This window comes from Episyrphus balteatus, chromosome 1 (assembly GCF_945859705.1).
Source record: "Episyrphus balteatus chromosome 1, idEpiBalt1.1, whole genome shotgun sequence".
Lineage (NCBI taxonomy): Eukaryota > Metazoa > Arthropoda > Insecta > Diptera > Syrphidae > Episyrphus > Episyrphus balteatus.
In genome coordinates this window covers 113,480,484-113,494,612 of record NC_079134.1, presented here as the reverse complement: position 1 = coordinate 113,494,612, position 14,129 = coordinate 113,480,484, and the positions used below count along the sequence as shown (strand labels likewise).

The 14,129-nt window shown below is 31.0% G+C and overlaps 1 protein-coding gene across 1 annotated transcript in view; it reads left to right on the top strand.

The window, feature by feature from the left end:
* LOC129907450 (tyrosine-protein kinase receptor) overlaps positions 1 to 14,129 on the top strand; it is a 64,449-nt gene that overhangs the window by 27,722 nt on the left and 22,598 nt on the right. The window contains exons 2-4 of the mRNA XM_055983689.1: positions 6,897 to 7,980; positions 10,823 to 11,033; positions 11,089 to 11,574. Coding sequence (XP_055839664.1) covers positions 7,264 to 7,980; positions 10,823 to 11,033; positions 11,089 to 11,574 — 1,414 coding nt within the window. The 5' untranslated portion in view covers positions 6,897 to 7,263. The remainder of the gene's footprint in view (positions 1 to 6,896; positions 7,981 to 10,822; positions 11,034 to 11,088; positions 11,575 to 14,129) is intronic.

Sequence of the window (14,129 nt, the reverse complement as noted above, 5' to 3'; positions counted from 1 at the left end):
ATTCCTATCAAAAATATAATTGTGTTTAAAATGTTAAAAAGTAATTTTTATTTTGGAAAATGTGTTAATTTTCAAGAATTCGGTTAATCGGTATAATATATTACGAAAGAATAAAATTTATCCATGTGTCTCGTCTCGTATAGAAAAAAAGAGTTGTATACGGCCTCAAATGAAGAAAAGTGAATTTAAAGCTTTTAAGACCGTATGGTCGAAAATTATTATCAAATAATTTATACTATATATGTATATTTTCTTTTCAAAAAAGATATCGTTTTTGTGTAAAAAGAGAATTACTTTTAATTTAAAATATCTAAATACCTACCAATTCTCCCGTATCTATTCCAAATTTGTGAAAAAATTCTTGTGCAAAATTTAAAGCAAAATTAAATGGAAAATCTAAGATATAAGTATACTACATTAGATATGTATAAAAAGGAAAACAAAAATATGCAAAATGTTGTTGAGACCAAATTCTTCATTTGCCCTTAATGTTTGCATTTCTTTTTAATCTCAAAATGCATTTGTTTGCAAAATGAGTGGTTGTATCTATTTGTAGTACTAAGTATGTAGTAGATTTGTAAAAAAAAAGAAAGAATCGCGTAATTAATTTCACGTATATTTTTCGAAATGCGGCGACTTCCCCACCATTCCGCATTTCCTCATCCTTATCCTTTCAGTTTTATTTTTTTTTTTTGTTCAGTATTTTTGTTGTTGTGTTTTAGAAGCTCTAGTATAAGAGTGTATATAAATGTTAAGAGTGTCCTTTTTTACTGATGCTTGAGGCTATGTTTTTGGGAGGAAGCAAATTCTTTGCTCGCTTTTGCTAGGGTTATGTGAAGAGTGTTGTTTGCTATGTTTTACTATTCAAAGTGTAGATGAAATGAAGGAATATGGTATCTTTTTCGTTAAAGGGAGGATGAAACAGAATAGAATATCTTTCGGTTCAAAGTAGAAGCTATTAGAAGCTATCATAGGGTGACAGGTGTACGAGATTGTATGTTGTATAAAGAATGTTGATTACAAAACAGTGGGGCTGACTTTATATAAATTTATTTATAAAGGCAAAATATGACAATAACCGCCATATTATTCACTAGTTTAAAAAATACATCTGGATGTAAAATAGTCAATTGTCAAAAATAAATCCAAATTCAAAATAGTTATCCCGATTTTAACTATGAAAATAGGTAGTTAAAAAATAGTTAAAAATTACTATTTTTTTCCTTTGTGGGATAGTAAATATTATGGATATGGGTTTATTTTAGATTTTTTAATCTCTTTACATCCAGATGTATTTTTTAAACTAGTGAATAATATGGCCGTAAGAGATCATGTCTTGTCCTTGATTCTATCTCATCAACCTTACATTTTACCTACATAAAACAATTTATAGAGATGGTAAAGATCTCAATAGATCGAGCACTTCAAAATTGTTTGAAGAGGTCTATGTATTGCAAGTATCTACGTATTATAAAATTAAAACCCTGCTACTGGGACAAGCCTGTAATAAATCAAACATGATTTCTTTCTAACAAATTACAAATGTTTTTACTAACACCATTACAATTGTTTTCTTTTTTTAAATGTCTGAAATTTTGTTTGAAAAAAAAAAAATAAAAAAAAAAAAATTATAAAGTTTGCTGAAAGTTCGAATATCCTTTTCGGCCATTTAGGGTCGGTTGTACAAATATTTAAACTGGGTTCAATATTTTGTATCTTCATAAATCGCGGTTTATGTTGCTTTATGTTAAGACAGTGTTTGTTCTCGGTGCAGGTGAGATGCATCAAAGTTTAAGGTATCATTCAAAACTTGATTCATTTGCCTCAAATCAAGTCAACTAAGCAATCACTTGAGGACATTATAAAAGTTGAAAAATATAACAATTTAATAATTTTACATTTAGGGGGCAAGACCGGTCTTGCCCCCACATGGGGGTAAGACCGCCCTATCAAAAATTGATTTTTTTCCAATAATCAGACACGTATGATATATCTTCATTGATTCCCACCTTTTATTATAAAAGAAAAAGAAGTTAGACTTTTAATTATTTCACTTTCAAAAGTAAAAAATAATTGTTCACATAAAAGTTAACGATTTCATGAAAAAAAAACACAAAATTTACCATAACTTTTTGTGGTTTCAACCGAGCTTGCTCATACTTACAGACATTATCTATCATACCAGAAGTCACTTATTTTACATTACAAGTGTTGTAAATTTAAACTTTTTTCATACAACATAGTACAAAAACGGTCTTGCCACCATGGGCGGTCTTGCCCCCACTTCCCGTACCCCTTAGCTCTTTTTGTAGTTACCTAAAATTTTTTCACTCATTTTTTAAAATTAATATTCCCACCACAGACGTTCCATCTAGTAACTGAGTAGTTCGTTGATCCGCCTTTCCAATATCTGTATTTAGCAAAGCATTTCTTGGGATTTCAAGGAAGCTTGTTTGTTTGATTCTTAAAAAAAGTGTTTTCCCATTTGCGTATGCATTAACTATTTTAAGTTCATTCCCATCCTCACAGGAAAGAACAGAAAAGATCCAAAAAGTACAGGTTTGTGTGCAGAGCAGACGAGTGAGCATTGTCAAGCATTAGTTGCTTTGTTTTATTTGGAAAAAAATATAAAAAAATGAGTATGTAACAATGAATGAAAAATCATTATGAAACAATATTTTTTTTAATTTGAAGTCTCGAAACTGATAGGCAGACTTGAGCATGAAGAGATGAGCATGAAGCTCAAAGCTGCACTTTTCTTATCTTTCTTGTGCTGTTCTGATCTGTTCCGGTCTAGTTTTTCTACATTAAACAGATCTACTGCTTATGTAAAGTAAAGGAAAAATTTATCATAAAAAGCTTAAAAGTCAATCAATTTTGAAGTTTACTTTATACACTGATGGAAATAACGCAACGTAAAATGTTCAACGTTGATTCAATGTTGAAAAAATTAACATGAAACTTCTTCAAAACAAAATTGAAACCACGTAAAATTTTTTTATTTTTGTCGCACTTCAGAGGTGCGTTCTTTTTCTAACAATAGTCAACGATCGTTGTTATGTCAAAAATTATTGTTGAAGTGCCATTGTTAGATATCGTTGGATTTTTTACAAATCATTTAGGAACGATTTATTGTTAGAGATTGTTAGACTGTCAAACCATCAAAAAAAATTTCTTTTGAGAATACTTTTATTTCCATTATTATAACAAAATAAATTGTTTTTTATTCACAATAAATTATCTTTCATCAAAAAATTACAAAACTCTCTTTTTATTTTAATTTTTTCCGCTTCTTTCCAAAAGAAAAAAAATCTTTGAGTTTGTTTTGTAAACAAAACATACACTTTGACACATCAACAATCTCATGAATGTTCAACTCATATGATGGAGGTGAGTTGGAAATAGTTACGATTTGTAACTATTTGACACTTAAAAACGAGTTTAGGAACGATGTTCATCTGTCAAATAGTTACAAATCGTAACTATTTTGTAGTTTAGGAATGACAATAGTTAATTATTGTTAGAAAAAGAACGCACCTCAGCTTTTGTTGCATTTTATCACTCTAATTTTCAACAGTGAGATAGCACGTTGGTAAAGCATTCGCCTAGTAACCCAATAGTTGTAGGTTTGATCCCCAGCGGCTGCCCATTTCTTTATTTTTTTTTAGTAAATTGATGTTTGTTTTTTTTTTTTAAGTTGAAACAACTTTGATTTAAAGATGTTTTATAACGGTAAACCACTTTAAACTAAAGATGTTCTACTTTGATTTTAAAATTTTCGTCTTCAACGCAAAATCATTCCGAAAAATAGTTGAATCAACGTGGTTTTCATTGATTTTAAGTTGTTTTTTCCCTCAGTGTATAGATGTTTCAAATTGTTCCAAAGCATTTATAGTCCAGTCATTACAAATATTTGAAAATGCGAATGAACCGAGAAAGATATATTTTTGATATGACGTGGGGGGTGCTTAGCTTAACTTGAAGTTTACGACCAAGATTTCCTATGATCGTTTTCCGCCATTTTAAAAAAAGGGATAAAATTGGCTTTTTTCGGCTATTTGAAAAGATACTAAAATTAAGAGCCGTTTTCGAGAAAATTGGAATAACTCAAAATAATTGTATAGGAGATACAAATTCAAGGTAAAATATTAAAATTATAAAAAACGAACCTCGAAAATTACAAAAAAAAAATTAGTTCTACCAAATTTAAAGCAAATTCATTCTTCCGTTTGGGTACTAGCAGAAAAAAGATAGTAGTAAAAGAATAATTTCATGTCCTTAAAAAAATACTTTGATTGATATCTCAATGTAAATAATGAGTGTGATTCTTTGTTTATTGATTCGCTTTTAACTGTTAATTTGATTCAAATGAACAATTGTAAAAATAGTTTAAATAGAACACTCGATTTATTGTTTGCCGATAAAGACTTAATTTGTTCGTAAATAATTCTATTTTTCCCATATTTCCGAACACTTTACATCACATTGCTTTGATTTTTGAATTTAAAATACTAAACTTTTTCAAACCAAAAATGCCTTTTCAATATATGTACATAGATATAATTTCTCCAAAACTAATTTCAGTAACATTGCGAGTTATATCAATAATAATCTAGCACTGCCTTCAACTTTTATTCAATCTTGTGAATTATCAAATTTTTACAACAATTTTCTTAGTTCTCTTAAGACGACTATCGATCTATTCGTTCCTAAAACTAAATTGAAAAATGCTTCTAAGCCTCCTTGGTATAACGGTCGATTAATTAATTTAAATAATAAAAAGAATAAAGCATACAAATGTTTACGAAAGTGTTCTTCTGATGCCAATTTGCGCAGTATTTATGATGAATTGGAAAAGAATTTCAATGTTCTTAATAAATTTTTATATAAAACCTATATTTACTCTATGGAATCCAAGTTAAGAGTCAATAGTAAATGTTTTTGGAGTTTCATTAAAAATTAAAAAAAAAATCAAATCCCTAAAAGTATGCAATATGCTAATTTGCTAAGTTTTTTAAGTCAAATTATATCGATTCTAGTAATGTCACAAACACATCGTTCTGCCAGTCTAAATAGTCTAAACATAGGTAATTTAAGTGTTACCATATCGGATGTCTAATTAGCTCTATGTGGTCTAACTGAAGACATTAATTCCGGTCCGGATGAAATTCCACCTATTGTTTTGAAAAAGTGTTCCGTCGCTCTGTCTAGAGTTTTGTGTTTTGTCTTTAATAGTTCGTTAAAATATGGTGTATTTTTGCTAATTAGAAATTAGAGAACATAGGTTTTCATTCCAACATGCTTAAATGGCTGACAGCTTATCTTACAGGACGCAGCCAGATGGTTTCAATTGATTAGATTACCTCTCATCCCTTTTCTGTAACTTCCGGCGTTCCACAAGGGAGTCATTTAGGTCCAATGCTGTTCCTTATTTTTATTAATGACCTTTCTGATGTCCTTACTAACTCAAAGTGTCTTCTGTTTGCGGACGATTTAAAATATTTTAGAAGTGTAAAAAATTTAACAGACTATACGCTTCTCCAAAATGATGTTAAAAATCTTATCAACTGGTGCAATATAAACCAATTAGCCCAAGTAGTGTGGAATCCTCATTACAATGTTCATATTACAAGAATAGAAAATGTCAAAAAAAAAAATGTACAAGATTTGTAGTACACAAACTAGGCTGGAACATTGAAATGCCTTCGTATAACGTTAGATGTCAGCTTATTGGTATACAGACATTAGAAAACCGCCGTAAATGATGATATCATTGACGCTATAAATTTTGTCAGTGATATTTTATCATATTATATTGATTGTCCTCATTTGTTATCGCTGATTGATCTTTACGCTCCTTCTAGAGAACTAAGAATTCGAACCTTATTCCGTGAAAACGTTCATAGAGTAAATTATGCGTTTAATGAACCTATGACTCGCAGTGTAAGGGAGATTAATAATGTGTCAAATAATATAGATTTTAATTCCCATTTGAGTAGAAACTCATTCAAAAATATGTTAAACATGTATTTTGTAACTAATTAAATAATGTTAATAAATAATTTTATTTTTTGTACATAGTAGCTTTAATTTAATAATGATTCAAGGTATAATTTAAAAATTTTGTTAGTCTATTTGAGATTGTAAACTCTAATTGATATTAAATAAATAAATAACGATGCATGATAAGCAAAAAATGTCAGTGCATAAATTGTAGAAAAAAAAGTTACAAAAAAGCATACTATTAAAGTGTTCGTATCTTTTCGAATAGCCTAGTTATTGTCAAAAAGAAAATAATTTATCTATTTTTTAAAAATGGAATGCGCTCATAGGAAATCTTGGTCGAAAACTTCAAGCTAAGCTTTTCTAAGAACCCACTACTTCATATGAACAATTAAGCTTTCTCGGTTTATTTGCATTTCTAAGCCGTATTTTCCGACGAAATTATTGGACTATCATCCGAACTCATTTTTTCCACGTAAGTTTTTGTCTGGGCTTTCAAGTATCACGGAAACACGGCTAATATCATTGCAAAAATCGAGATGCTGTTTGTTTTCGATTTATTTTTGCCGCTTGTTTCGTACTACGTAATAGACCCCCAGTAGACTCTAGACCAATAAACCCGGGGCCAAAAATGTCTCAAACAATCTTAAGAGTTTTTATCCATTTGTTGCATCAAATGCCAGCACCTAGCATTAAGACTGACTGAGGGGTTTGACATTTTTAAAAACTTTTCCATAACAAGCCCACCAAAAAATTAAAGTAAAAATAATTCCTTTACATTTTAAATATAGAAATAACTTAAATATTAATTCTAATATCCAATGTACATATTCATAATTACATATATATTAAAAAATGTCCAAGTTCTTAAGTACAATTTTCTTTATTTTCAGAAACCTGTTACTCAAAGTTAGAAACATCAAAGTTAATACTATCGTCGTTAATAGTAACCAAATCGGATATGGATTTCAAATGCAAGAACAATGCTTTCGTTCTTTTACGAATATTTTCTACAGACTTTTCAGTTTAGAGTTTCTTTCAATTTAAACAGTGCAAAACGAAGTTTTGATGATGTTTTTTAGACTTTTAAAAATGTTTTAATGTTTTAAAGCTTTCGAAAATAATCTACAAACACTTTCTAAAACTTAATATCAGTCAAAATAAAAGCTCACAATAGTGCAGCTTTACTCAAAAAAATCATTAATTCATACAAATCGACGTTATAGTGTCAAGTTTTTGTGAATACTATCTTTCGACACTATGCCACTGTATCATCTTATGGTCTTTTGGTTTTTTATGCCTAATCTAACATACGGACAGCGTCCGCTCTTCAATCACACAGCTAATTCACTCTCGCACAATGGCCATGCTTTGGGACAAAAACTTCGCAATAGCGGCGTTATTCGAGATCCTATACATTTGCAAACAACTCAAACAACATTACTTCATCCTCCAGCTAGTCAACTAATCTTCGATGATTTGCAAAATTTGGGGAGCACGAGGCTCCCGCCAGGACGAAGAGGAAATCGTCGAAGAGATCAAGTACTATATCAACAACGGCCGCAAAACCAACAAAGACCATCTACATTCGATTCATTACGCAAGGAATTGATGAAACCTGACCTATCGTCCGCGTATTCATCGTACTCACAGGTTGCATCGGTTGGAAATATAGGAGGTGTCGGTGTTACAGGTGCTGGAACTTCTAGCAGATTCTCTGAAATTAATCAACTTGCTCCAATGTACTCGACACGAATACCACCGCCATCGTCGGTGGACAATAGACCAACAAGACTGCGGGGCAGAAAAAATAGCTCCATGAATGAAATTTTCAATTTAGCTTACAACCAGCGACACCAGCAAGATGCCGAACGCCAAAGTGATGATCCGGCGAATGGAGCCAGTGATGATATCATTGACGGTGTATACGCCAATCCAATGAAACAAATTAAAGAGCGCATTATGTCGGCCCCATACGTAAGTATAAAATATTTTCAATTTTTTTATCTACTCGGATATATTAAAAGTAAAAGCGTAGATACTCCCCTCCAATAGATAGGGTAGAGTTGCATATTTACGGCCGTCTCCAGTTACCGGCCACCTTTCAGAAAATCGTTATAACTAGTGATTTCGTAGGGGTTTATTCAAAATTTTCACTCGTATGCTGTAAGAGAACAGTATAAGGGCAAAATGTTGGAATAAACCCCTTCGAAATCTCTAGTTATAACGATTTTTCGAAAGGTGGCCGGAAACTGGAGACGGCCGAAAATAGGCAACTCTACCCTAAATGTTTCTCTTTTTTTAACAAATTTTGAAATCACTAATAATAATTTGAAAATTGTTTCAGATTAAACTATTTTTTTTTTCAAGTGAAATATAAAGAAACAAGTATTATTTCACGTGAATTACCCTGCGTGCGTGCTCTTGGCTCAGAGAATCTCGGTACCTGCCTTGACCAATAAATAACACCGGCACAAAAAAAAGAAGTGTCATGTACCAGGACCCAGACCCATCCCTCTTTATGTATTTGGACCCACTGAATCGGAATTTCAAGTCCGTTTTACCCTGTCACCCTCCAGTAGAATGCAAAAAACTCCAAAAAAGGAAGCAAAACGGACTTTAAATTCGAATTCAGCGGGTCCAAAAACGTATAGAAAGATAGGTCTGGTTCCTGGGACATTAAACTTTTGTTTTTGTGTGATGGCACTGTCGCTGTCATCTCCGGCACACAAAAAAAAAGTTTCATGTACCAGGAACCAAACCTATTTTCTATATGTTTTTGGACCCGCTGAATTCGAATTTCAAGTTCGTTTTGCCTGAACACCCTCCAGTTTTGAGGAAAATGCAAAAAACTCCAAAAAAGTTATAAAAATTCAAACAAAATGCAGTCACAGCTCAAAACTAGAGGGTGACCGTGCCAAACGGACTTGAAATTCGGATTCAGCGTGCCCAAAAACATATAGAAAGATAGGTCTGGTTCCTGGTACATGACACTTTTGTTTTTTGTGTGCCGGTGTAATTTAATTCCAACCAAACTATTTTTTCCAAAATGTTGTTGCATTTAACATGTACAATTCTTACCCCCGACTGCGTTTTTTTCTGTTCAGTTTAGCCCGGTGGTAATAAAAAACAAACCTAATACATATAATATTAAAGTAAAATTATTAAGCTAAAATCGAAAAAGTGTGACTTTAATTTCCTTCGTTTCTCACATTTTAAATCAGCAATGGTACCTAGGTTCCTAGAACATTCAAATCTTTATGTGATTTAACTTGATGCAATTTTGGTCAATAGTTTTGTTCTACAGTGAGAATCTAGTGAACATTTTTATATTAACCATCGAGTTTCTACTGACCTCTCTCCACCCTCCTGATCAAGATCCTGCGTAAACACTCTTTTCTTAGGGACGTTAAATTGGTTATGATGGGAAATTCTTTTTCACTTTCATTTTCAAAAAAATATATTTTTTTTATGCTGAATGAAGGAAAGAGACACGGAAATTAAAACCTAGTTGCATTGAGACTTTTATAATTATATTTCCTCTGCAATGTAAACCGGAGCTAAATTGACTTCTACACTTTCTATCAAGGCACGTTGATATAATTGTGTTTCCTTCAATTTATAGTTGAAAATGGGAAGATGTTCCATCATCTTGTTAATCGTTTGGGTTAGTGATAGATTTTTATATATATGTAATATGTATGTATGTACAGTACATGTAAATGTATTAATGTTCAGTGTTTGCATGAAAAAAATATAGTTCAAAACACTGAAAAAACACATTTTGGGAAGTTTTGATTCTAAAAATTGAGAATTTTTACACTCCCGGCTCGTACTTTCGGAAGTAAATAAAAAAGTATTCATTAAGAATTTAGTTGAACTCTATGGCACAGAATTTTAAATAATTTAGTAAAATGCTATAGCCATTTTAGTAATTTACTAAGTTAAATTACAAAAATGGCTTAAGCATTTAACTAAATAGTTTAAAGTTTTTTGCTGTAACTAAGGCCATTCACGACACAAATGGTTTTATGCCACATTGAACGACACAAGTCTTGTAGAATTAAAACCGAAACTACCTCTTTTTCAAAATGGTGACTCTTCCCGTGCACCGATCTTCCCAACAAATCGTTCTGATTTCGACAACATTAGTTTTTCTCAACAATCTTTCGTTTTTTAAATATTCATACATAAAATTGCATACAAATTCATACAAACATTTGTTTTTAATTTGTAATGTAATGAAATTAGCCCTAAAATGTGTAAAATTAGAATAATATCTCAACAATTAGAGCTCTTAGAAAGGAGCTCATATAGATACATTAGGTCTGATATGTATAAATTTTTCTGGAAAATGATAATAAACGCTAAATATAAGCATATCTTAAAAATTAGTGTGAACCTACCCCAAAAATGTGAAAAACATAAATATCTAAACAAAAAAAAATGGAGGTCTTAGGAAGGAAAGAAAGTGATTTTTAGGCTAACTGAGTCTAAAATAAGCAAAAACTCAAGAAACAAAACCATAATGCTAATGCGAAACGAAACTTTTGGTCTCCACCATGAAAACGAAATACTTGCGAAATCTCAACGAAATAATATTCACAAATTGGAAATGAACAACAAAAACAAACAAAAAACTCAAATGTCAATTTTCCGCAAACAATTAATGTCCCCGGCAATTGCAAAGAAGTGCAGACTTTTCAATTTCACTGGCCGAAAAGCGCCAGCGTACTACACAACGAAAAGCAACGTACTAGGCTTAAAGTTCAAAAAGTTACATATATCTTATAATTTCTGATTTTTTGTTGTGTTTCAGAATGCTTATGAGCCACAAACTGAATTGACACAATCATCAGAAATGGAAGATCTACTAGGCGTCAAGTGCAACTTTGAAACCCCTTGCGCTTGGAAATGGAATGAAAACCTCGCCGATGGTTTCCAAATAATAACAGGAACTGACTTATCTAAGCAAAATATGACTGGAGTAATGCCAGGTCCTGTTGCAGATTCAAAAGGAGATGCCAATGGTAAACACGTATTTTTGAGCTTGATTTTTTTTTAATATTAATATTTTCCCCATAGGACACTTTCTATATGCACGTCTTTCATCGAGCACTGAACAAGTTAATCTCACCTCACCACAATTCAGTACTACAATGGATAAATGCCAACTTGAAGTCTATATACATCAGAGTGATATGAGTCATGGCCTATCAAGAATAGTTGTCGAGCCCCTACACTCTACTGAAAGTCCGTGGGTACCAACCGAGCTGGCTGGCAATAACTTCCGACACTGGGAACACCAGGTCTACCGTATTGGACGCATAACACGTGATTTTCGAATTGCCTTTGAAATCGTTCCTAGACTAAGTGATTCACAACGGGCTCACGTGGCCATCGATAACTTAAGGATGGTGAATTGCTTCCCAGAAGGAACTAAGAGCGAAAAATGCAGCACCTCACAGGTGAAATGCATGATGAATAAGGTTCCTGTGTGTATTCCTCTTCCAAGGATTTGTGACATAAATCGTGATTGTGATGATGCAGAAGATGAATTGCAAAATTGTGGTAAGTTTTTAATAAGATTTTATCGATCGCTCAACGACACTGTGTTAACATTGCTAACTATCAATGAACCTTGGCCTTTTATAGACTTTTCTTTGATAGTATAATATTCATGTTGATACAACACTTTTAATCAGGCTGCAATATTTCTCTTATGTATAAAGTGTTATGATGTGTGTTAACATCAAATAGAACTATTAAGAGTCATTAATTGCATCATTGACCTAAGGGTTACTGAAAAAAGGAAGGGTGAAAATATGCATAATTAGTGGCAATGACATCGTTGGCTTTTTTATCTCTTGTTTGTTTTAAGTTAAAAAAAATTATTGTTTAACTTGCAAGATTTTCTAGGATATGTACATAAAAAGGGTGACATCTGATTTGTGAGGAAAACATATGATTTGTTTTTATTTATAGACATTATGTATTTGGTGAAAAAAACGATAGCAAATCAAAATAGGTACTTTATGTATTGAAAACAACAACAGCTTTATCTGTTTATGTTAACTCTAGATATCTAATTATTCGGATTTAATTTTGTTTCCATAAAAAGAGTAGTGCCAAAGTAATTTTAGTGTTATGGTTATTGATATACAGAAATGTCAAAGAGGACATTTTGGTATTTTCCTTGTTTAGTTAAAATTATTGAATTTGAAAATAATGGCTTATCAATATCAGATATACATATTTCTGTGTGTTTTTAACAGTTAGGTATTTAAGCTGATGATAAAAAGTAGTTCGAGAAGGATTAAACATTTAATTTAATATAAAATTTTATTTAATATGCTTTTCTTTGAAATTAATTTGCTCGATTTGGAAAAGACTCTACTATTCTTTAGCCGATCCGAAACTTTTACAAGCCGTTTTTTGTAATCGATATATTATCACTTTTTAACGGGGACATAAGATTGCCACTGCTTTAAAAAGGAGTGTAATTATTAAAACCTTTACTGAAAAATAATTTAGTTTTATATATGTAACTTAAGTTGAAAGTATTAACTGATGTTAAGAGTTTTTTTAATCTACCTAATAAAATAGGTATACAAAATACTATAAAAAAATCAAAATAGAAAAATAGAATTCTTCAAAATAAAAAAGTAGTAATATGTTATTGTTTTTGTCTCCATGTTGTATGTGTAAATTATAAAAAATTAAAGAAAAATTTTAAATTTAAAATTAAACTTTATTATTAAATTTTCCGAGTTTATACAACAATAATTAAATAAATAAAAATAAATAAGCTACGCGTTTCGGAAATTCATTCCATCATCGGGCTTTTAATGTTAATTTAAGCTATTTCTGGTTTTTGTTGTTGCCACTGTTGTGTCGTTTTGTGATGATATTTGTCCTGTTCTATCTTGTGTGTTTGTTAACGAAATTGATGGCTGTGTCAAATAGTGAGTTGGTTTTGATTGTTAGTTTGTCATTCATTATTTTGTCTTGTTCTTTTTTGCATGCTTTATAGATTTCAAACTCTTCTAATGCATCTAGTGTTGAGCTTTTCTTGCAGAAATGCAATGGTTGTAAGTTTGTCTCAAAACTTGTGTAATTGTGGTTCTTGTTTATTAAGTGCAATGCGTAGGTGGATTTGGTATTATGTTTTGGCTTGTGCTCAGTGAATCTCTCATAAAATGTTCTCCCTGTCTGTCCTATGTAATATTGTTCACAATCGTCACAATTTATTTTGTATACTCCAGAGCATGTTTTGGTGTCTTTTTTGGTTTTAGGTTTTAATATTGTTTGTATATTATTGTTAGTTTTAAATGATATATTAATGTTGTGTTTTTTAAATTCGTTTTTTATTATTTGTGGTAAAATGTTGGTGTATTCGATTGCTATGTATTTTGTATTTGTTGTTGGGTTATTGATATTGTTGTTGTTGGTTTTGTTTTGGTTTTTTTAATTTTAAAAAACACAACATTAATATATCATTTAAAACTAACAATAATATACAAACAATATTAAAACCTAAAACCAAAAAAGACACCAAAACATGCTCTGGAGTATACAAAATAAATTGTGACGATTGTGAACAATATTACATAGGACAGACAGGGAGAACATTTTATGAGAGATTCACTGAGCACAAGCCAAAACATAATACCAAATCCACCTACGCATTGCACTTAATAAACAAGAACCACAATTACACAAGTTTTGAGACAAACTTACAACCATTGCATTTCTGCAAGAAAAGCTCAACACTAGATGCATTAGAAGAGTTTGAAATCTATAAAGCATGCAAAAAAGAACAAGACAAAATAATGAATGACAAACTAACAATCAAAACCAACTCACTATTTGACACAGCCATCAATTTCGTTAACAAACACACAAGATAGAACAGGACAAATATCATCACAAAACGACACAACAGTGGCAACAACAAAAACCAGAAATAGCTTAAATTAACATTAAAAGCCCGATGATGAAATGAATTTCCGAAACGCGTAGCTTATTTATTTTTATTTATTTAATTATTGTTGTATAAACTCGGAAAATTTAATAATAAAGTTTAATTTTAAATTTAAAATTTTTCTTTAATTTTTTATAATAAA